The sequence below is a fragment of the Maniola jurtina genome, chromosome 8 (assembly GCF_905333055.1).
Source record: "Maniola jurtina chromosome 8, ilManJurt1.1, whole genome shotgun sequence".
Taxonomy (NCBI): domain Eukaryota; kingdom Metazoa; phylum Arthropoda; class Insecta; order Lepidoptera; family Nymphalidae; genus Maniola; species Maniola jurtina.
The window spans coordinates 13,772,226-13,796,634 of NC_060036.1; the positions used below are offsets into that span (position 1 = coordinate 13,772,226).

Below are 24,409 nucleotides of genomic sequence, written 5' to 3' on the forward strand. Positions count from 1 at the left end.
GCTAACTTGAACTTAATTTTTATAACTTTATGATACGTATAGACTTGAAAGTGACATGAACTCTCGAATAGGTTTTGTAATAAAATATGGTAATACAAGTTTTGTTGCGTTTCATTGACCAGTCATAAGTACTTACTATGTTATATTATGTTATGCATAATATCATGCATAAATAATAATAAATAATTATTGTATGTATCTAGTCATTCGTGGGAAGCTTGTGAGAAGTATCTCGGTAGGTTATGTACGCGACGGGTTGAGTTGGCAATCGGTGTATGAGGCGGGGCGTCCCCACCTTGATTGCCATTTCGGCCTGTCGCACAGGTACTATAGGTATGTTGAACAAATTATTATCAAGATAACATTTAAATTGATTGAAAGACATATATTTGTCGGACTGCACTTTCGAAGAAAAGATTAAAGCAATTATTTGTTTTATTATTGAGGAGATTATGAAGTATATTTCGGTTTGGTTTGGGGATAATGACATCTGCACATGGCTGCTGTCTAAATCAAATTATGGGTAGTGAGAAAGACTTATTTTGTTAGGTTAAGAATTTTGTTGTATTTAATTAGATTATAATAGGCCTGACATGTACTTTTAAATGTATCAAAGCCCTTAAATAAATGAAGAAAAAAAAAACATTAGCAACGTCTAGCACGCGGCCAGTTTTTTTTTTAATAATACGAGTATAGAAACAAACCAAAAAATAATATACACATAATGTTTATAGATATTAGCTAAGTTTTACTGTAATATTTTCAAAAAAAAGTGGAAAAAAAACATGAAAAGAACATGCCACTATGCAGGTAGGTGGTCTCAACTCTAGACTTGTTCGGCTCTATTATTTACCAACTTAGATAAAAGTAAAATGTCAGTAAAAAGTTCAGAGCATTTTCAACATTTTATCGATGACTTTATTTAATACTTGATGATGTACGCAACTTAGAATCTCAAGTATGTATGTATGTATATTAACTGAAAAAAAAATATATACAGAGGGTTTTTCTTACATTCAGCGCCACAAAAACCACAGTAATTGGTTTAGCTGGGCACTGAGTTAACTATAAAAATAAAGCTATACAATAAAAATTAAAGTATAGAGACCAACATGATGACAAATTGGTAAAGGTGCCCACGCACTCGTCGTTATTGAGATTAATCTACTATAATCATAAACATAATTTGTATGCAAATACACGTTAAACACAATAGGCGGTACTGTGTCTGTTACTTTTGTTTCATAACCAAGTTGTTTTATTAGACTACAAGTGTTAATTAAAAATTTATAACACCCCGACAAGTGAAGGTTACAGTAACTAGAAAAGAGCTGATAACTTTCAAACGGCTGAACCGATTTTCTTGGATTATAGCTAAGAACACTCTCGATCAAGCCACCTTTTAGCAAACAAAAACTAAATTAAAATCGGTTCATTAGTTTAGGAGCTACGATGCCACAGATAGATACACAGATACACAATTCAAACTTATAACATCCCTCTTTTTGGGTCGGGGGTTAAAAATATCACTTGTTCGCTTGCCGACAAGTACTTTAAAACTGGTTAAACAGACGGGCCTTGAACAGCTAGTAGACAGACAGACAGACACACTTTCGCATTTATAATACTCTTATTAATATCTAATCTTTACTCACTTCCCCAGTTTTAAGTTCGATCGTGTAGTTGGGGCAATCTATGCGACCGGTGAGTCAGAGATTAGAATCTCGAGTTGTTATCGAGATTCTAGTTGCGTTTGATCTACTTTGTCTGTTACTTTTGTTTCTTAACCAAATTGTTTTATTAGACTAAACGTAAGTGCTTTGCCTTTATTTGAATATCGTTATATAATGTACTATACTAATACCTATAGTAGGTACCATTTTCTTGAACATGGTTAAATGTAGAGTCAAATAAATTATTTTTCATTTGGTACAATTGGTTAAAAAGAGAATAATCATCACTTCAACCCATCGCTGGCCCGCTACTGAGCACTGCTTTCCTCTAAGAATGAGAAGATCTTAAATTATACTCCACCAAGCTGACTAAGTGCAGCATCTTACACACTATGAACAACTCTCAGGCATTCCTCATGAACTTTTCTTCGTCGTTAAAGCCTATGACCTTCCCGAGGGTGTAAGCTAACTCTGTACCAAATTTCATCAAAATCGGTTAAACTGTTGAGACGTTAAAAGCAGACAGACATACAGACAGACAGGCAGACAGCCACACTTTCGCGTTTATAATATTAGTATGAATAATTAAGTTATTACAATTTTCTTTAAACATTTGTCCATGTCAATCATTCAGTTAAAATAAAACCGTGTTCAAGTACGATTTCTAACATCCGTAGTAATAGGATTACTCAAGAACAAGCACAAATGTCCTCCAAGTATCTCGAAGACAATTTCCTAATAACTATTGCATTCGCTATGTTTATGAACATAAATTGCGTGGAACAATACACTATGATATTAATCGTTATTAACATATCATATTGCCTAATGTTTTTTATTGTTTCCGATTTAAAACTAAACGCTTTCTTTGCCCTTGCATAGCTTTGTCGACTTTTGTTGCTCAGCGTGTGGCCTTATGAGTTCAGGCGACGCAAGACCGTAGTGTTTGGATGTCCACAACAGGCCTATACCCAGCTGTGATCGGTTGATAATGATGTGTGGCCTTAACAGAAGCAACTAACTAGCTTGTATCGAAATTTAACAAGTGTAAATTAAAAATTAATAACACCCCCGACAAGTGAAGGTTACTGTAACTAGAAAAGAGATGATAACTTTCAAACCGATTTTCTTGGATTATAGCTAAGAACACTCTCGATCAAGCCAGCTTTCAAACAAAAAACAAAACTAAATTAAAATCGGTTCATTAGTTTAGGAGCTACGATGCCACAGACAGATACACAGATACACACGTCAAACTTATAACACCCCTCTTTTTGGGTCGGGGGTTAAAAAATGTATCTCTAGATAGAAGAACATTTCAGTATCCTATGTAATCACACTAATATTATAAAGGAGAAAGTTTGTATGTGTGTGTGTGTGTGTGTGTGTGTATGTTTGTTACTCCTTCACGAAAAAACTACTGGATGGATTGGGCTGAAATTTAGAATGGAGATAGATTATACCCTGGATTAGCACATAGGCTACTTTTTATTCCGGAAAATCAAAGAGTTCCCACGGGAATTTTAAAAAACCCACATCCACGCGAACGAAGTCGCGGGCATCAGCTAGTATTTAAGTAAAGACGCCTAACTGCACTTCAACTACGCGCAAATGTGATTTGCGCTTTATCAATTAGTAGAAGAAATAATTATGTGAACATCTTAGGTGACAATCATTTATAATGTAATCACTTTGAAAATAATGTAACGAGTAGTGAGGTCGTAATTGTTGAATCGATATTATTTTATCGATATAAAATGATTAACCTATCTTTATAGGTTATGTAATTGTGATACTTACATCGATAAAGAGACATGCAATGCAGTGCATTTCTAATAACTACGAGAACCTCCTAATTTTTTCAGTTTATGGTTACAAGAAAAATTTGTACCCTATTTACTTATTTTTTCTTAAAGTTTCATCCATTAAATGTAGTATAGTATAAAAACTTATTACCGCTAATAAGAAGCTTAGTTAAATTTAAAAATTACAAATCATAGCACATACTAAAAAGCTCGAGTCAAAAAAAATTGGTTTCCCCTTTCGAGTGGTACACCTTGTCAGATAGTTTTTGTTAAAATCAATACGTAGTATTTCAATACGTAGTAGACGGTACAAAAAAAATCGTTTAAGAACAAATAAGGTCTTCTCTTAGAATGAGACTTCACTCACCTTTGAGAATATTATGAAGAACTCTCAGGGATGCAGGTTTCCTCACGATCTTTTCCTTCACCGCTTAAGCAAAAGGTATTTAATTACTTAAAATGCACATTACTAACTCCGAAAAGTTAGAGGTGCGTGCCGGAGATCGAACCCCCAATCTCCCGAATAGGAGGTGGACATCTTAACTACTGGGCTATCGCGGTCGTTACAGGTTCGCGATATACCTACAAAAAATAAAAACATCGATATATTTTATATTGACTCCAGTTTTCACATAACTATAGTCTTCCAGATGGAAATTTACGGCAATTATCCGACTTGTAAAACGTTGAACAATGCGCTTAGGTAACCCAATTACGTATTTTGTTATGCATTATATATCTAATCTTAGTTTATGTATCACAACCCGTTGTTTATATGGACTTAGTTGTAATTAAAATAAAATGATATTTATTTGGGATATTTTAGAATGATTAGGTTCCTATGGTTGAAGTTTTTTGGTTGCGCCACACATGACACAGTTTATTCCGGCGCTTCTTCTACTTGAAGTCTTTTGACTTTAATGCGTATTAGAGGCGCCGGAATAATCTAACCCATAGCTAAAACTGGTAATGTGTGGTTTTTTCTTTTTTTTTTTTTCAAGTAGTTTATTTTCGTTATCGTATAATAATGACAATGTCTACCCATCCTTTTAATGAATATGACCCATCGCGGAAGATAATTATAGTGCTAATATTATACCTATATCTACTAAGTGGCGGTGATTTTCCCGGTTGAAGTAAATAGAAGTATTTGTGATATTTGTATGTATGTTTGTGTGCTTTGTATGTGTCAGTTTTTGCGCTTTGGGTCCCAATAAAAAATATTTATTTACTAGAGGATACACGCGACTTTGTCCCCGGGATATAAGCTAACTTTGTACCTTTCGTCAGAATCGGTTAAACTGTTGGGCCGTGAAAAGGTAGCAGACAGACAGACAGATAGACAGACAGACAGACACACTTTCGCATTTATAATATTAGTATGGATTATTTTATATTGTGACCAGTGACCACCTCGTAGAGAAACACCGAGAATTAAAAGAAAAAGAAAACTTGCCAGATAAATACTTAGCCTATTTTTTTTTTACTCGGGATTCAAAAGTTGGACCCCATGGTCCACAGATTCAGCCACTAGACCATAGAGGTAGATCGAGTCAAACAGCATTGTTGCTTTATCGCCCGTAAACAGATAACGATAATGATGGAACAACACTAACATTATGCAATTCCGATCGAATACGCGCGCGAATACTGGGATGGCGCATGCGTGTTCTTCCGTAAAATTAATTGTTGTATGAAGGACTGTCAAGCAGAAAATTTGAATCAGACTAATATTATAAAGGCGAAAGTTTGTGTGTATGTATGCATGTTCTTTACTTCTTCACGCAAAAACTACTGGACGGATTTGGCTGTTTGGATTGGAGATAAATAATACTCTGAATTAGCACATAGGCTTCTTCTTATCCCGGGAAATCAAAGAGTTCAAAAATTGCGGGCATCAGCTAGTAATATATAACTCCTGCGTTCACCGTTCGTCACCCCTGACAGACTCCCTTTGCCACTGACAGATTTTGTTCAGGATATAATTTCTCCGCTGGGGAGTGGGTTTTTGACTAAACATCACTTTAAAGATCTGTCAAAATTTACACTTCCATGCCACAAACATCAGCAGATAAATGACAAATAAACCGATTGACATGAAATAAACACTAAATGTTAAGTGAAGCTTACTACAATATATTAGTGAAAACCGTATCTAAATTGAATAAGTCGTTTCTGATATTAGCGTGCACAAACACACAGACAAACAGACAAACAGACAAAAAAAATTTAATTACAATTTCGGGTTCGGCATCGATATAATAACAACCCCTGCTACTTTTTTTTATATATTTCCATTGTACAGACACCACTTTTCTACAATTTTATTATATGTATATAGATTATCACTATATTCACACTGGCAACATCAGCTGTCAAATCGAGTCTGGGTCCACTACAATAAACAACAATACAGAAGTCTGAATGCAAACATAATCTTTTACAAATTACACTCCACTAGAAGTCCTGTCTATTTTTGCTTAACACTTTTCCTCGTAATTGTACGGAGCAGTCGATTCTCCCGCGGTTGCAGTATCGATAGGTTTCCCTAGTTTTTATCGATAAAATTGGATACATTAGGGCGCCGCTTCCCTCGATTAACGATATTTTCCCACACTACCTTCCTCATTTGGTGGTAACAGAGACCTAATTAACATGTAGTAACATTTTATGTATCTTTTTATAACGCACTTTATTATTGGCCGACTTAGTGAATAAAAACTTTTCGATTCTTGCATGGAATCATAGCCGTAAAGAATTATTTACATTTTCTAAGCATATCGTAGTCTATGATTTTGTACACCTATTTGTTTTAAAGTTGGTATGTTGAAACAAGGTCTAGAAACGATGACCTAGTTACGATGAAGTGACCAGGCCTGATGATGGAACGAAAATAAACTTTTGATGTTTGTCTGTCGGTCTGTCTGTCTTTTCATTATCTATACATTCGCGCTTCGTTCGTCAGCTTGAGTTGAAACTTTGTACAGTTGTTGTAGAATATGCAGGAAATTTCTGACGTGGTACCACTATCTACTTGTGGTAGTACCATCAACATAATAATAATACTTAAATGGCGCATGAGTCAACGCATGCCAGGCATTAGCTGGTACTTAATATTATGCTATCATGAAGCCAAGGGGTTACGACGTCAGCCTTCTTTTCGGGAGGCATTCCGAACCAGTGGTAGATGCTTTTGACAATTCAAAAGAACTTGTAAAAGTCTAATTGAATAAAAATATTTTGAATTTGAATTTGAATTTGGAGGTCGGGGGTTCGTTCCCGGGCACGCACCTCTAAGTTTTCGGAGTTATGTGCGTATTAAATATCACTCGCTTTAACGGTGAAGGAATCTTGAGGAAACCTGCATATCTGAGAGTTAGATAGATTGATAGATAGAAATCTTTATTGCAAACAAAAACATGTAAACAAACAACACAGAAGGAAGAAAACAGAAAAAACAATTGTGTGCAAAGGCGGCCTTATTGCTTAAAGCAATCTCTATCAGGCAACCTTTGCTGAAAGGAGAAGCTAGTGTTGGATAGTACTAAGAGTTCTCCATAACGTTCCTTAAAGGTGTGTGAAATCTACTAATTCGAACTGGGCCAGCGTGGCAGACTGTAACCGGCCTTCTCATTTTGATAGGACACCCGTCCTCAATAGTGGGCCGACGACGGGTTCATGATGATAATATATTATTATTCTTTTTCGTAGCTCAATATTGTAATAACTTCTAATGCACTTGTATTAAGTATAGTGCAGCGAGCCATGGTTGGCTTAGCTCGCAATGACGTAACTCTCGCGATTAACTATTAAATGGCCTGGATTCTAATATTTGCATAATACAGTGGACTAGTTAAGAGTATACTTAACATTAGGAAGAATAAAACGTAATTGATAGTACTCACTTACTTCTTGAAATCACCTTGGATTTTGAAAGAAAGTAAAAGTGTATATAAGTATCACACTAATATTATAAAGACGAAAGTTTGTGTGTGTGTGTGTGTGTGTGTGTGTGTGTGTGTGTGTGTGTGTGTGTGTGTGTGTGTGTGTGTGTGTTTGTTACTCCTTCACGCAAAAACTACTGGACGGATTTGGCTGAAATTTAGAATGGAGATAGATTATACCCTGGATTAGCACATAGGCTACTTTTTATCCCGGAAAATTAAAGAGTTCCCACGGGATTTTTAAAAAACCTTCATCCACGCGAACGAAGTCGCGGGCATCAGCTAGTATAATATATAATAAAATTGGGATTGGTTCTAAAATGTAAGCATAAATTACTTATAAGGGGAAATTGCCCTAAAATTTAAATTGTGGCGAATTGCGATAGTGAAAGATTGACTTAGGCAAAATATGAAACGAGCATAAATGAAAAGTTTGGTCAAGAGTTAGCTTACATTCCGAGGACGGACATAGAAAGAAAGAAAGAAAAACGTTTATTTTATGGTTCAGTACCTCAAAAAGAAAAACGGAACTCTTATAGGATCACTTTGTTGTCTGTCTGTCTGTCTGACCTAGAATCATGAAATTCAGCAAGTAAGTCATAGCACAAGTAGGTAAAGCAAAAATCCGTTTGTGGTTACAAACCACAAAAATTAAATTAAAATGTATTCATGAACAAATAATTAGTATTTTCAATTTTCAAAGTGAGATAACTATACCAAGTGGGGTGTCATATTATTCTGAAAGGGCTTTACTTGTACATTCTAAAACAGATTTTTATTTATTTTTATGCATAATAGTTTATGATTTATCGTGCCACAAATGTCGGAAAAATACCCGAGTACGGAACCCTTGGTGCGCGGGTCTGGCTCATACTTGGCCGGTTTTTGAAAGTTGTGCCACTCATTGGGTTTGGTGCCTCTAACCTACTTGAACATTAAAGCCAAAAGACCTCAAGCAGAAGAAGCATCGCACGCGAATCCTATTCTTTCTTTTTTTTCTATCCTTTGTCCCGGAGAATCAAATAGCCTCAATAGATCAACCGGTAAAGGAGTGGACTGAAAACCGAAAGGTCGACGGTACAAACTACTCCTAGCACAAGCCTGACGCTTAGTTGGAGAGGAAAGGGGAATATTAGTCATTTAACATGCCTAATATTCTTTTGTAAAAAAAAAAATAGTTTTCACGGGATTTCAAAAATAAAAATTATTCACGAGGATGAAGTACCAGAGATCAAGTATTTGCTACAGGGATAGGTTACATTGTGGAATCTGACTTAGGGCTGCTTTTTATCCCGAAATATCAAAGAGTTCCCACGGAATTTTTGAAAAACCTAGTCTATATAAATTACGCGGACTTCGTGGGTATTACTAAATTAACCTAGCATGTATAAAACTAGTTTTAAATAAATATTTGAACGTAACATTTAATAACATATTATACATAAGTTATTATCAAATATTTAGGGCGCTCGATTGTAATTCGATTTGATTGATTTTCCATATGTATGTTAATATTTCCGGTTATTATGCGGTTACTGAGTTGTTTATGATTAATTGTTATTTAGCGTTTTTACATTGTTTTACGCTTTACCTACTTTGTTATTGATGGTTTAATTATATAGAAGGCTATTCAAAGGCTGTAGGTACTCCAGCACATAAGCCCACGTGGTTTAAGCTGGAGCCAACAATAAGATGTGAATTTTTTTTTGTAACTTTGGATAAATAAATAACAAGTGTAAATTAAAATTTTATAACACCCCCGACAAGGTAACAGTAACTAGAAAAGAGTTGATAACTTTCAAACGGCTTAACCGATTTTCTTGGATTATAGGTAAGAACACTTTCGATCAAGCCACCTTTCAAACAAAAAAAACTAAATTAAAATCGGTTCATTAGTTAAGGAGCTACGATGCCACAGATAGATACACAGATACACACGTCAAACTTATAACACTCCTCTTTTTGGGTCGGGGGTTAAAAAACAGGACAACCGTTTGTGGTAAAATGACAGTCACATTGTAACGATTGCAATCTACTCTTACTGACTTGTTTAGCTTATGCCCGCGACTTTATCTGCGTAGACACACATTTCAAACCCCTATTTTACCCCCGTAGAAGTTGAATTTTCAAAATCCTTACTTAATGGATGTCTATTGTCTACGTCATAATACCTACTTAGATATCTGCATGTAATTTCAGCCCGATCCGTCCAGTAATCTAAGCTACAGATCAGTCAATCATCCATTACCTTCCATTCCATCAGCCTGTATGTATGCTGTACATCGCCTCGGTCCTCCGCCTTCCTCATTCACCCGCTTCCCGCTACCTTCTTCAGGTCATCGGTCCAGTTGGCTGGAGGTCGTCCCACACTGTGCTTACCAGTATGTGGTCTCCACTCCAGAACACGTCTGCCCCTTCAGCGTCGGTTCTGCGACAGACATGAGCGGCAAGTGGCAATTGGCAGGTTGCCACTTCAGCTTGCTAATCCTGTCAATGTAATGTCATCAGTCCAGTCACCATATAGTATTTAGATTTTTTGGAAAAAAGCTGCCGTTTCCGAAATAATGACCGACAAAGTTTTTAACTACTAGCTTGACTACGGAACTCTATCTCATTCGTGCTCATACTAGATCGCTATTATGTATCATAGTTTTAATTATGAATGTTCAAAATTCAGGCCGTTCCATGGTCTAGTTTGCTTAATAACAGACAATTTTTGAGTTATCTAGAGCTATTAACAAAATATACCTACTCAATAGTATTTGTTATTATTATAATGAATTTAGCAATTACCTACTTGGTTTTTCGAGTAAAACGTTATTCATACAATGTAAAACTTTATCTGTCTCATATACAGCCAAGAATCTTAATACTTTAAGAATTTAAACAAGGGTGTCTGGCAGGGGTGTCCGCCTGACCATAGCAATTTATAATAGGTACAATAGAAGTAGGTGTATTCTCATTTCAGAATGTCTTGAGTATTAATTTTATTATGAGGTGTTGCAGGAATCAGAGCGCGACCGTTTAGATACCTATGCCCACACGAAAATCTTTTCTGTTGCAATACAGACATTAGACCCTTAAGGACTTTCACATACCTAAGACTAACCGATGCCCGCGACTTCGTTGATTTAGGTTTTTCAAAAACACGTAGGAACTCATTAATTTTCCGGGACAAAAAGTATCTTATCTGTTAATCCAGACTTTATCTCTCTCCGTTCAGAATTTCAGCCAAATACGTTCAGTAGTTCTTGCGTGAAAGCGACATCAATCCATACATACAAACTTTCGAGTTTTTAATAATAAGTATGATAAATAAATAAATAAGAAGTAAAAACAATGTTCCTGATTCATTTTTAATTTTCTTTATTTTATTTCAGGTAAGGGTTCCAGACTTGCTGAAAACGTGCAGGTAAGTACATTTTGGATCTAATGTCCACAAAACTTTTTAGTCGTTGTTTTACTATTTTATGCCTTGGCCAAACCAGCGGGATATAATTGTATGTCGCTAATTTTGACTGCTTTTAACAGACAGCAGTCATTTGCGGTAGATATACCTATACGTAATAAGTGACCTCACTATAGAAATCTTTTCAGCATGTTATTGCTCAAAAAGGCATGCCGACAAAAATATATTGTTATAATAACCATAGATTTATAGTAGTTATAGAACAATGGTGATAACTATTTTTTTATCTTTTTTGATATTTTGTTTTTGAACTTGTGATTTTGAATAGTAGGTTATTGTATCTTGTATAATAATAAGCCTCAATAGCTCAATGGTTAAAAGAGGGATCTGATAACCGAAAGGTCAACGGTTCAAACTCCACCCGTTGCACTGTTGTCGTACCTATACTTAGCTTTACGCTTAGTTGGAGGGGGAAGGGTAATACCTAAGAGTAATTTTTTATATAAAAGAGGGGAAATGTAAAATTATTGTATCTATGTATTGATACGAGTATGTGCTGCTAAAACAGTAACGCGGCAAACGGGTGAATTAATACATAACATGGCTTTCACTTTCTGTGTTGCTGTCTCGAGCGGGCACTAGTCAGTCCGTATATGAATACCATGTGTGATTCATAGATGGCACTTGTTTTTTTAGCTATGGCTTCGCACACTCTGGTTGTTTACCGTTTGAAGTTTTCCGCCCAAACATTTAGACCACACTTGAAATTTTCAGCCCTAAGTGTAAACCAGACGATATCTTCAGACTTTTTGACATATTATTATAGAAGTTATTGTATACAGTCGTATTCATTTCATACAATTTCTTCGGAAAAATTCTTCGTATGATTATGATAGAACTTTAAATAGGTAAGTTAAACTTAATTTTTATTAATTTATTATTAACATTAATCTTATAAATATTTACATTTTATATTCTTAGCGCCCTTAAGTCTTGTCGACTTATCTGGGAGCTGCACATTCTTAATATATGTCAGAGAATTCTACGAAAAAATTCGCATTGCAATTTTTTTTTTGACTAAAATATGTATGTATAAGTCCATAAATCGGTTCCTTTAACATTTCGCCTTAATTTTATTACTTATCATTATTTCAAGGGGGTTAGCTCTTTTGTTGATACAGAACAGATCTGAATCTATCTTCTCTATCTATCTTTATCTTTTGCCACAGTCAGGGAGCATTATGAAACAGATAGCAAGCACTATGTTTAGACTGTGGTTTAGATCTGTCAGTTTAGTGTACAACGGAATTAGATACAATGTCAAACTATTGTCAAAGTTTTTGCGCGTCGTTTAAGGGGGGTGATGGACTTCGTCTGTATTGGTGTTGGCTGGCGGGCGTGCTCTGCCTTTTTGGAGTGTTTTTTTTTTTTTTGTTAAAACTGACTGGAAAGCGCTCTAAGGGGGTGCCGTGCGTATGTCGGCGAGCGCCAGCACAGACGGGGTCCATACTTGTGTAGTTTAACTAACTTGTTACAAATAACTACAAACTTGACATTGGCTAATCTTTGTAAAGCCAGACGAGAGAGATAAAAAAAAAACTATTGTCAAAGTTATATTAGCGGAAGTTCCGCGTACTTTGAAATGTTGATTACTTAATATTATGCTAATTAATTAGCGGTTGCCTATTGTTATTAATTGATGAGATCCAAGGGTTCTATGATAAGATTAAGAATTAAAGAGCCGTGGGTAAAAAAACGACATTATTTTCATTTTGAGGAACTGTTTATAATTCTTCATTCTATAAGAAACATTTTACAATATTTGAAAACCAGATCGAATCATCCACTGAATTATTTACTTAGCATTTTTCCTTAGAATATCCTATTAAATCCTTGTCTTTAAAATCTAAGTTTCTCCCTCTCTCCAGGGAGATTTTCACTGCGCTGCGAACTTCTTATAAAAAATTAAATGACGCCCGAGACTTCATCCACGTGAATTTTTTTTTTTTAAATAATGAATCTAAAACTAAAAAACCTTAAAAAATATAATATAATAGCTAAAATAAATTATTAAAGGAAGTTCCTTTAGGCAAGGTTCCGAAGATATTGGCAGCGTTCCCCCTTTGAATGGCTAGACTAATTCTTTGGCCGAGGTAGCTGCCAGCTCTTCGGTCTCCTGTGATGTCGACTAACCTTTTTGATATTTCCTTAAAAAGGCTTATAGCGATAGGACCCCACGGACCAAGGGTCTCTACACCGAATGGAACAAAGTCATATTCGGAGCCTAGACCCCTGTATTTGCACACATTAGCTTTTTCGGCCGCTTCACAAGCCGCACCAAATCGTTGTTGGTTCCATGTAGATGGGAAGGGGCCAGCGTGTCTGAACAGGTTAACAGGTTAACTCTTTCATTGTCCGGGATAAAGTCTCCGTCTCCGGGATACAAACTAACTCTGTATCAAATTAAGCTTGGTCGTGAAAAGGTCATAGCCAAAACAACAGATCATTAATTAACATATTAGTAGGTATACCTGCATAATATAGAATTGTAGATACATTTGAAAAGTAGCTTGTTATATTCGTCTGACTTTTATTGACACACTTATGCATACAAACACGATTTCATCAAGAAGTCGTTCAATGACCGTTGCAACGAAAACGAGAGTGCACTGACGAGGAAAGTGAAGCGCTCACTGGTCTCCAGAAACGGGGTCAATGCTAGTGGAGTATAGTAACGAAAGTGACTTTACTGCGATCATTTTACTGTGGCACCCATGTCTACTTACATATTATCTTTCTTTATAGTCATATGCCTCATTGCTGAGAGTCGTGACCCCTTTATTTGTGTGTGTCACCCCTTCCCCCTAACTGCGCCTCACCACGAGAGAGGCCAGGTGAATGAATTTTGCTTGAGCTTCAAGATTTTTGAGTGATAATAATAGCTAATCGACGCGTTGGAATTACGCCTATTTTTAACCCTCGACCCAAAAAGGGGGGTGTTTTAAGTTTGATTTGCGTATCTGTGTATCTGTCTGTGGCATCGTAGCTCCTAAGCTAATGAACCGATTTTAATTTAGTTTTTTTTGTTTGAAAGGTGGTTTGATCGAGAGTGTTCTAGCTATAATCCAAGAAAATTAGTTCAGCCGTTTGAAAGTTATCAGCTCTTTTCTAGTTACTGTAACCTTCACTTGTCGGGGGTGTTATAAATTTTTAATTTACACTTGTTCTAGAAATGAGTTTAGGTGTATCTAATAACAATCATAAATAACATTCAAATTTTTTGACTACTATTTCGCAAGCTATTTGCATACAAACTCAATTCTATTTATAAGCAATAATTTATTGTTATTTTATATTTCCATATTAACTCCGTCAGCAAAATATTAGTGGGCGTTTAATTTTGACATTTTGCAAGTTATAACTTAGTAAACATTGCAAAATAGATCATGTGAAGTAACTGTTTTTAACCCCCGACCCAAAAAGAGGGGTGTTATAAGTTTGACGTGTGTATCTGTGTATCTGTGTATCTGTCTGTGGCATCGTAGCGCCTAAACGAATGAACCGATTTTAATTTACTTTTTTTTGTTTGAAAGGTGGCTTGATCGAGAGTGTTCTTAGCTATAATCCAAAAAAATTGGTTCAGCCGTTTATAAGTTATCAGCTATTTTCTTGTTTTCTTGTAGAAAAGAAGGTTAGCTGATAACCCTTAGGTTCATAATATTCAAGTGTCAATTTGACAAATGTCAAGCTGTCAAGATGGACGTTGCCTAGATATACATAATTATTTATTTGAAAATGATTTGTCGGGGGTGTTGAAAATTTTTAATTTACACTTGTCTATTGAATAGTTTAAATAAAGTTTAGTTGTATTATTTTTGTTTGCAAACGCCAATTTTAATAATTTAAATAATTTTTAACTTGATTCTTCTCTTCTCGATAGCATTTTTCAAATTGTATACTAGCGTCGATTGGTAACCATCAAAGCTTGGATGAAATCAAAGATAAAATTGTGCTTATCATTACAGTAAACCTACAGTATACTTTAATTTTTATTGAATGGCTTATAAGATAAATGAATCGCAGAAACCTTCTCAGAGAAACGCGTAAGCGACGCGGTTAGCGCGGCGCTTTAGACCTTCTGGAGTTAGGCTATTAGCTCATATCTCTCATGATTTCATTGTCCGCTCCGTCAGTAACAAGGTCTTATGAACCGCATACAGAGCGACTCTTAACCCTTTGACCGAGAAGCTACTTGTTTAACTTTTAAGTCATTAAAGGAAAAATAGAATAGGAATGCCGGCTCTTCTCAGTCGAATTTTCTTTCCGAACTGTAAGTAAAGTCTCAATATATCATACTAAGAGCCATTTAAGTGTATGAAATAGTTTTTTGAATCTGACAAAATAGCAGTATTCGACTGGATCGGAAGCTTCGAAGAAAATGATTCTAGTGCTTACGCCAATTGCTTTTTCAGTACTGAAAACTCTGTGAAAAATGCCATTCCCACAAGTTTTGTGGGTTTTGCAGCTGCATGTATTGATTGATCTTTTATAAAATTATGTCTTGCGGCTGTATGCGTTCACCTTTACAATAGCTTAAAAAATAAAATGCATTTGTGCTAGATTATAGTAGGCATATAACTGTCGAAATGCCCATAAAATATGCCTACTTATAAATTATTCGAATTTTAATCGTTGTTTTACTATCAAAGGTCAATGCTACGCTGGAATTCACAATGCATTGAGATTTGAGATCATGGAGTAGCGAATTTCACGCAGATGCAGTTTAGAATCTTGTAATCCTATCTTGTTAACTAAAAATATTAATAATCTCGATACTTGTACTGGTATTAATATTAATAAAGTAAGTATGTTTTTCTGCCTGTCTGTTACCTTTTATCGGCACATCCGTTAAATCGATTTTGATGAAATTTAGAGACGGACATTGGCTACCTTTTATCCTGCAAAAGTTCGCGTGGCATTTTAAAGACTCATTCATTCAATAAATTTCGACAAAATTTGGTATAAAGATGTTTACATCCTGGAAACGACAAAGACTACTTTGTATCCCGGAAAATCAAAAAGCTTCTTTAAAATACTTGTAGAGTAGGTAATAGATACCTATTTTTTCTCTTAGCGATGCAGATGGAATGAAAGAAAAGATCAAAGAAAACTTATTTAAGTTTATTAATTAGTGTTGAAGAATTCTTAATGTTGTTACTTTGTGTGGTAGAAAAGGACGACTGGTATCCTTGCACATCAAACAGTTTTAAGATTGTTTTGCGGGGCATTGCTGCTCTAGGCAAAGACAACACTATGTCGTCAATAAAGGAATACAGCAGACTATCTTCTAATGCTTGTTTCTTTTGCATAAAAGATGAATTTAAATAAACGATGCTTTGATAAATGCTTAAATTTATTTTGCAACATACATATTTTGAATCTAACATTGTATTAATTTGTTGCAAAATTTGATCTTGTCATGTATTATTTATTTTCTTAATTTTCATAAATGAAATATGTTTATAAATTGGCATACATACTTATAAATTTGTCGATCATAATTCTTTAGTTCAGTGTTAATGATTTTTCTATAATATATTCTAGGTCCTAGAATTCTTTGATTTTCTGGGATAAAATGCAATTATAGGTATCCAAGCAAAATCACGTCAATCCTTTGCCCGTCGTCGTGTTTGAACAACCAACATACATTTGCATATTTTATATAAAGGGTAGAGTTAGGTGTTATTTTAGCAGGACATGTTTATTAAGCGTAATGCCTACCAGATGATTTAGGATTTATTACTTTCTTTGCACCCAGTTATCTAAACTGGTACAAATGACGTAAGTTATTGTCATTATGGTAGAGCCAGGCAAGGTATGGGTGACGCGGTCGAAGTTAGGTAATTTCTGATACGAATGTTATATTAACGAATACTTAGCTAGACATACTTACTGTTAAGCAATTTTTAGATGAACAATATTAAATTTTAAGTCTCATTTACAATTTTTCAATTTTTGATATTTTTTACGTCTAGAGTATTTTTACCTACTCTTTAAGGTTTCTAAATAATTTTAAATATTATTTACATAGGTATTATTATCAAAATTTGCAAAATCAGTAGGATTTGACCCTAAGTCTCTCTTGAGTATACTAAACTTAGATTTTACTAGAAAATCTTAGAATTTACCGTACTTAGTTCGAGGTTTTAGGCAAGTAAGCTTATAAAATCAGTTATTTAAACCAATTAAACATGATATACACTTCAGTCTATGGTCCCTTCTACAGTTTTCTTGCATAAAATATGCACCATGATGCATTGCTGTGTAGGTATTGGCTCGTATTGGTAAATCTCACGGTATGACCAAGACATACAGAACATGACTTCCGAAGAAATATTACCTAATACACGCCAGCCTAAGACAAATACATATCCCTTATATCTTACAGATTAAGGGCTATATTAAAGTAGAGGAGTTTAATATTGCATTATTTGTGGTTCAACATGCATGACATGTCACATGTTATACATGACACATACATACCAACAAAGAAATCGGCGGATTACTAAAATATTGCAACATTATCTTATGCGTATAACGGAAACCTTACTCATATTATGTATAAAATTTAAAAAAAATGTACTAGATTTTTCTTTTTGAAATTAAATGTAATAACAGTACCTACTTACAAGTTTTTTTTTACAAGGTTGGGGTTAAAAAGTGCTAAAATAGCGACTTTGCACCGGAAAGCGGAGCGCACCGCCCACAAGGTGGACAGACGAGATCAAACGAGTCGCAGGGAGACGCTGGTTTAAGGCTGCGCGGGCGCAACCATGACGTGTGGAAGTCCCTATGTCCATCAACCGGTTGACAATGATATGATAATGAATTTAATATAATATCAACAAGTGTAAATTAAAAACTTATAACACCCCCGACATGTAAATGTTACAGTAATAACTATGTCGGATCTAGACATTAAATAAGGTCTTGGACTTGAGTCAGATTTCGTGTCATAATTTAAATTTAATAACTCCGAGTAAAGATTTTTGGTTGTTTATGGTTGGTGAACTTTGATTATGTTGGCTTTACATTTAAAACAAGTGTAAATTAAAAATTTATAACACCCCCGACAAAGTATCTGAATTTTCCAAAACATCATTTTCAAATAAATAATTATGTATCAAGGCAACGTCCATCTTGACAGCTTGACATATTTTGTCAATTGACATAATATTATGAACCTAACGGTTATGTAACCTTCTTTTCTACAAGAAAACTAGAAAAGAGCTGATAACTCTTAAACGGCTGCACCAATTTTTTTGGATTATAGCTAAGAACACTCTCGATTAAGCCACCTTTCAAACAAAAAAAACTAAATTAAAATCGGTTCATTCGTTTAGGCGCTACGATGCCACAGACAGATACACAGATACACAGATACACAGATACACAGATACACAGATACACAGATACACAGACACACAGATACACAGATACACAGATACACACGTCAAACTTATAACACCCCTCTTTTTGGGTCGGGGGTTAAAAAACAATGAAAGGTGAGGCATTCTGTGGTAGGTATTCTGGTTTGGGGTGGCAGGAAGATAGGTCGCTTGGACTTCGTCTGTGTTGGTGTTAGCTGGCGGGCGTGCTCTGCCTTTTTGGAGTGTTTTTTTTTTTTTTGTTAAAACTGACTGAAAAGCGCTCTAAGGGGGTGCCGTGCGTATGTCGGTGAGCGCCGGCACAGACGGGGTCCATACTTGTATAGTTTAACTAACTCGTTACAAATAACTACAAACTTGACACTGGCTAATCTTTGTAAAGCCAGATGAGAGAGGAAAAAAAGGAGAGGTCGCTTGCGTGTCGTGCGATACTTGCCACGTTGTTCCTTGCTTTTCCATTGAATGCCATCTTGGTTTTTCATGAATTGTCTAGATATTAAAATTCGAAGGGACATAAATAGAGTGGTATACTGTCGATTCGAGCTTTTATTTCGGGATACAGGCTACACGTGTCTCTGTTGCTGTTTCTTATGTGAGTTTGTTCCTGTTTGATTTTATTTAGTAAAGCTTTCAAGATGTCGCATCACATTTGATGTGATTACGGTTTGTTTGACGTGTTAAGGTTATGATAACCAAGTTGTTTGGTTGGTTCGGGGCCGTTGTAAGGGGATTTGGAGGAGACGGCCGGTTAGGGTCGTTAGGCTCGTCTATAGAGACGCTAGATTCATGTGTGAGAACGTAGAGTTCATGTTGTTTGATAACAAGAGAATGTCGTTATTTGGGCCCACATTCGGCATGATCATTTTAAAACGTGAATCCTGACATATCCAGTGAGTCTTTTGAGTATTGTTCTGGTAGCTATATTTGCCTGATTCGTCAACTATAAAAAAATGATAACTTTCAAACGGCTGAACCGATTTTCTTGGATTATAGCTAAGAACACTTCGATCAAGCCCCCTTTCAAACAAAAAAGGTTCATTAGCTTAGGAGCTACGATGCCACAGACAGATACACAGATACACACGTCAAACTTATAACACCCCTCTTTTTGGGTCGGGGGTTAAAAGTAATATGAAAATGTAATATCAATAGATTAGTGTGTAAAAGCAAAATCAATACACAAAATAAACGATGCCTTAAGAACAGTTTTACTCTGAGACCTCAAGTTACGAGTTATGAAATTTACAATCAAGAAGGTATACGTATAATTAAAGCTTTCGCTATGTTGGGTAAATGGGTATTTTGTACTACCAATAGACTAAAGGCAGGCTATAGGCAATAAATTATACGTTATGCAAATCTGAACCGAGGACGATATCGAAACATATAATGATTCGATACTTCTATATAATTTTAGTGCAGTTAGTCGTAAAAAATGGAATACTTTAATAAGGTATAGTATGCGACAGGTCGAGATGGCAATCGGGGTATGAGGCGGGTATGAGTATGACCCAAAAAGAGGGATGTTATAAGTTTGACGTGTGTATCTGTGTATCTGTCTGTGGCATCGTAGCTCCTAAACTAATGAACCAATTTTAGTTTAGTTTTTTTGTTTGAAAGGTGGCTTGATCGAGAGTGTTCTTAGCTGTAATCCAAGAAAATCGGTTCAGCCGTTTGAAAGTTATCAAGCTCTTTTCTAGTTGTTACTGTAACCTTCACTTGTCGGGGGTGTTATAAATTTTTAATTTACACTTGTTCACCTATTCAGCTTAAAATACTGGAACATTTTTGATGTTTTCACAAAGATCTATTGTTGTCTAGATAGGTACGACAATAGATATTTTCTATTGCTGAAAAATATAATAATCAGTACCGCGTGAGAAGATACTTAATATATATTTTGGAATTTCCATGCAGACAAAATAACGGGTAATCAAAAACATAAACTACCTACTTAAGCATGCCCGTGATTATGTCAGCGTGAATTTCGTGAATTTTGTTCAATCCCGTAGGAACTGTGTAATTTTTCCGGGATAGGTATAAAGTAGGTAGCCTAAGTGACTCTCCATTTCTGTAACTATATTAAAAAAAAAATACGCTGCATGATTGAAAGACAAACAAACACACTTTTGCATTAATAAAGTATTAAAAATCACTTGTAAAAGTTTACTTGAATAAAAATATATTCTATTCTATTCTTTTGTATTGGTGAGATGAATAAATCGTTGTAAATGATCAATTAAATTCCAATTCAATTCATGAACGGGTCGTAAATGACAATAATAAGGTGAATGAAACCACCGTTCTCTTACATACTAGTGGCAATAAACTTAGAGACGTAGTAAGTTGCTACACTTACGCAAAACGACGGTGTATGTTTATTGTCAAGTATTTCGACAGAGTTAAGTAGCGGCGATCCAAGCGGCTTGCGATGCGATACCAATCTAGGTCATATCATGTCCGATTTCGCAAACCGCCGGCCACAGCCGAATAACCAGATACATTACACCCTCTAATTACCCAACAATGGACTAGAAACTAGAATAAAACAATCGCTCATTTTTAGCATTTATTTCTTAGGTCGTTATTTCGCTAGTAAACACATTTCGTTCTATCAAATAACAGGTACATCAACTCGAAGTAAAAAAAACGCAACATTACCGATCAGTTTCACAAAATAAAAAAATAATAACAAAACACAAATAAAATTATAAAGTTACGTTAGCAGGGGACTCACCGTCACACGTTCCATACAAACGTGATTCGATTCTCATTTAAATATTAATCAACCAAACTCTATGTAATTTGTAAACACCTTTTAGATACTAATATCTAAGTCTGTAAATTGCCAGTTATCCGTAAAAATAACGAGTTTTAAAATTACACGGGTATAAATATTATGTACGCAAATTCTTGAGACCATGTAACTTTGAAACTGAATATTTTAACGGAAAATTAGAAAACCACACTTATAGATATTAATTAGTTCCTAGATCTTATCTAAAAAGTTTCGGTGAGTTTGATTCGTTAGTCATCAATTCAATGAGAGTCAACTACATTTGTATGAAGCGCGCTACGAATGAACCCCTCTTTATATGCGTAGCGAGCGCGCGCCTCTGAGCAGGCTGCCCAGGGGTCTGGAACGCTTCCACTACCCGCTCTGATAGATAACTCGAAGGCGCGCGCGCGCAGACTCGATCTAATCTTACATTTACATAATATCACAATACAGCGTCTGCTCCCTGCAACTATCTAGTAGCTACCATGATGTCCATACTCGTGTCCGTGACCGACGACGACCGGCACTGGAACCTTAACGGGGTAAGGCACGGGCTTCTCGACGTGGACGGGTACGTGCCTTTCGATGTGGACTGGGTACGGCCTGTCTACGGGTACTTTGACGGGGTATGGCACGTGCTTTTCCACTGGGTACGGGATGTGCTTCTCGACGGGGTAGGGCGCTGGGTAAGGCACCTTGACGGGGTACGGCACGGGTTTCTCGACGTGCACGGGCACGGGGCGGTCGACGTGCACCTTGACGGGGTAAGGCACTGGCTTCTCTACTGGGTAAGGCACGGGCTTTTCTACTGGGTAAGGCACAGGCTTGGGAACATGTACGGGGTAGGGTCTATCGACGGGTACCTTGACTGGGTAGGGAACTTCTTTGTACACAGGGTAGGGAGCGGGTACATGTACGGGAACCTTCACTGGGTAGGGCACCTTCTTCTCGACTGGGTAAGGAGCGGGCACGTGAACCTTGACGGGTACATGTACTTTCTTCTCTACGGGGTAAGGTTGTGGCACGTATACCTTGACAGGTACGGGCCTGTCGACTGGGACATGTACGGGGTAGGGGACCTTCTTTTCGACGGGGTAGGGAGCAGGTACGTGGACTGGTACTTTGACGATCTCCTTGACGTGGTACGGGACGTGCTTCACCACTGGGTAGGGTTGGGGAACTGCTACCTTAACGGGAACGGGAATGCGCTTTTCAACTGGGTAGGGAATGTGTTTTTCTACTGGGTAGGGAACTGGGACATTCTTGACCACGGTGATAGTTTTGTGCGTTTCCTCGTGTCCTCCATAGCCACCGCCGTAACCACCTCCGTAGCCACCGCCGTAGCTACCTCCGTAGCCACCGCCGAACCCACCACCGTGACCACCACCGAAACCGCCTCCTAGACCACCTCCGAGGCCACCGCCGAATCCACCGTGTCCGCCGTAACCGAGACCAATCAGTCCACGTTTTTCGTGTTTCTTTTCGTCGGCCGCCGCAGTATTATCGGATGCTGCCACTTCCTTTTCTGCTGCCTTGGCCTCTTCCGCGTGAGCGAGAGCCAGAACAGCCACCAGACTGGCGGCCACGAGCTGAAAAAATTAAAACAATCCGGTCAAACCTCCTCAATTACTTCATTACAAAATTCATGACATGGTTACGATATATTACTTCAACACTTTGGCAACGTTCTTGAAATTATGGATTTACTGAACCAGTTTATAAATAATTAATCTGTCAGTTTGAGTTGGATAATTGCCAAAGCTCTATTTTAATTAGAGATAAAGAAAGTGATAAGTAAAAGCCTCAAGGCTGAGGCGGTGACACATTAAACCACGCGCCATATCCGCGTTTTGCAACTCAGACAGGGATTAGAATCCAGAGAGCACTGTCACTATACACTTGCACAAGCACACAATTATTTGGAACGCACCATGAGCTTCATGATGCTGCGTTTGGTTGTTGCACTGAAGGCAGCGAGGTCCTGAATGCGAATGATGCGTGGTCGGGGCTCCCACGCTATATATATGCGGATTGAGCGGCCAAGTGAAGAAAAAAAATATGGCGCCGCTCCGTAGGACTACGTTACACTTTCGCTTTCGAGGGGTATCGTAGAGTGCTAAGCCGAATGCTCCATATAGACTCAGCGCAGATGTCGACCGGTTCTGTGGTGGCGAGTGGTTCCTGAAATTCTCGCGGTATGGCAATACGCCTATCATCGACTATTTGCGATTACTTAATTACAATATTATATAGCTTATACATACTATGCAGAAGGATCTCGGTACAAACCGCACTATTATCGCAAGAAAATTCCTACCATTATATGAATAATGGAAAGGGGTCACAGTCTTCAAAAATGAGAAATACCTCAGTGCTACAATAAAGTAGCCTCAGTAATAGCCAAATGACCTTCGGCCTTTTATTCGGTCCGGGGTTCAATCCCAAACAGGCACCTACTTGTTGAGTGACATGCGTTCTAAGCAATTAAATTTCATTGCTTTAACGGTCAGGAAATCTGCATGCCTGAGATTTTTTCTAATCTAATCTAATTGTGTCTAAAGTCTACTAATTCGCAATTTGTCAACGGGGTGAACTATGGCTTTAGCCCTTATCATTAGAGAAGACTCGTTCTCAGTAGTGTTTCGACAAAGGGTTGACATAAATATTTATAATGGATACCAGTCATGAAATGGTAAAAGATGCGAATGAAGGCAATATGGTAATTAATGTTCTAATTGGACAAATATTAACATTTCGCCTCAAGGTAGGTACGTAATCCGAATTTCAATATTATCAACGATCTCTTTAAACTATGAGTAGGTATTACCAAACTAAATTGTAGTTACCCAAAGACTTTAATGGTAAGAGGCTTCATGACTTCAAGGCTAACTAATGGTTTCTTGAGTTGTCATTTATAAGAAGTAGCAAAAGAAAGAATTTGTAAGCTTAGAAGGCTAATTTTTCTGTTTCCATAGACGTATTTATTTATAATTCTGTGGTTTCCATGGTTTGTTTCCCCAAAATGACTAAGATATCATCCCTACTGGAACACTAATAGAGCCAAATAATACAATAATCAAAATCTATTATTAATTAGTGTGCTTCTAAAATAGCACTTTTTTAAAATTCAGATACAAGTTACCCCTTGACTACGATCTCATCCGGTGGTAAGCGATGATGCAGTTTACGATAGTGACGGGCTAACTTGGAATAGTATGGTAGTTTTTCTTAAGCCCGATTCCGGAAAATCGATATTGATCTATAGTATAAAAACAATTATTAAAATTAACGATACAATTTCTACGTCAATTCCATACCATTACTTAATTTCTAACATAAATATTATTTTAT

At 36.6% G+C, this 24,409-nt stretch overlaps 2 protein-coding genes across 2 annotated transcripts in view; one reads left to right on the forward strand and one right to left on the reverse strand.

Annotated features, from left to right (window-relative positions):
* LOC123867372 (angiotensin-converting enzyme) overlaps positions 1 to 24,409 on the forward strand; it is a 335,250-nt gene that overhangs the window by 46,237 nt on the left and 264,604 nt on the right. The gene's annotated exons all lie outside the window — the stretch shown is intronic.
* On the reverse strand, positions 20,842 to 23,038 carry LOC123867382 (proline-rich protein 4-like). Its single transcript, XM_045909393.1, has 2 exons — positions 22,989 to 23,038; positions 20,842 to 22,647 (listed from the first exon to the last, which is right to left on the reverse strand). The coding sequence occupies exons 1-2, from the start codon at positions 22,998 to 23,000 to the stop codon at positions 21,532 to 21,534; spliced, it is 1,128 nt and encodes a 375-aa protein (XP_045765349.1). The 5' UTR covers positions 23,001 to 23,038; the 3' UTR covers positions 20,842 to 21,531.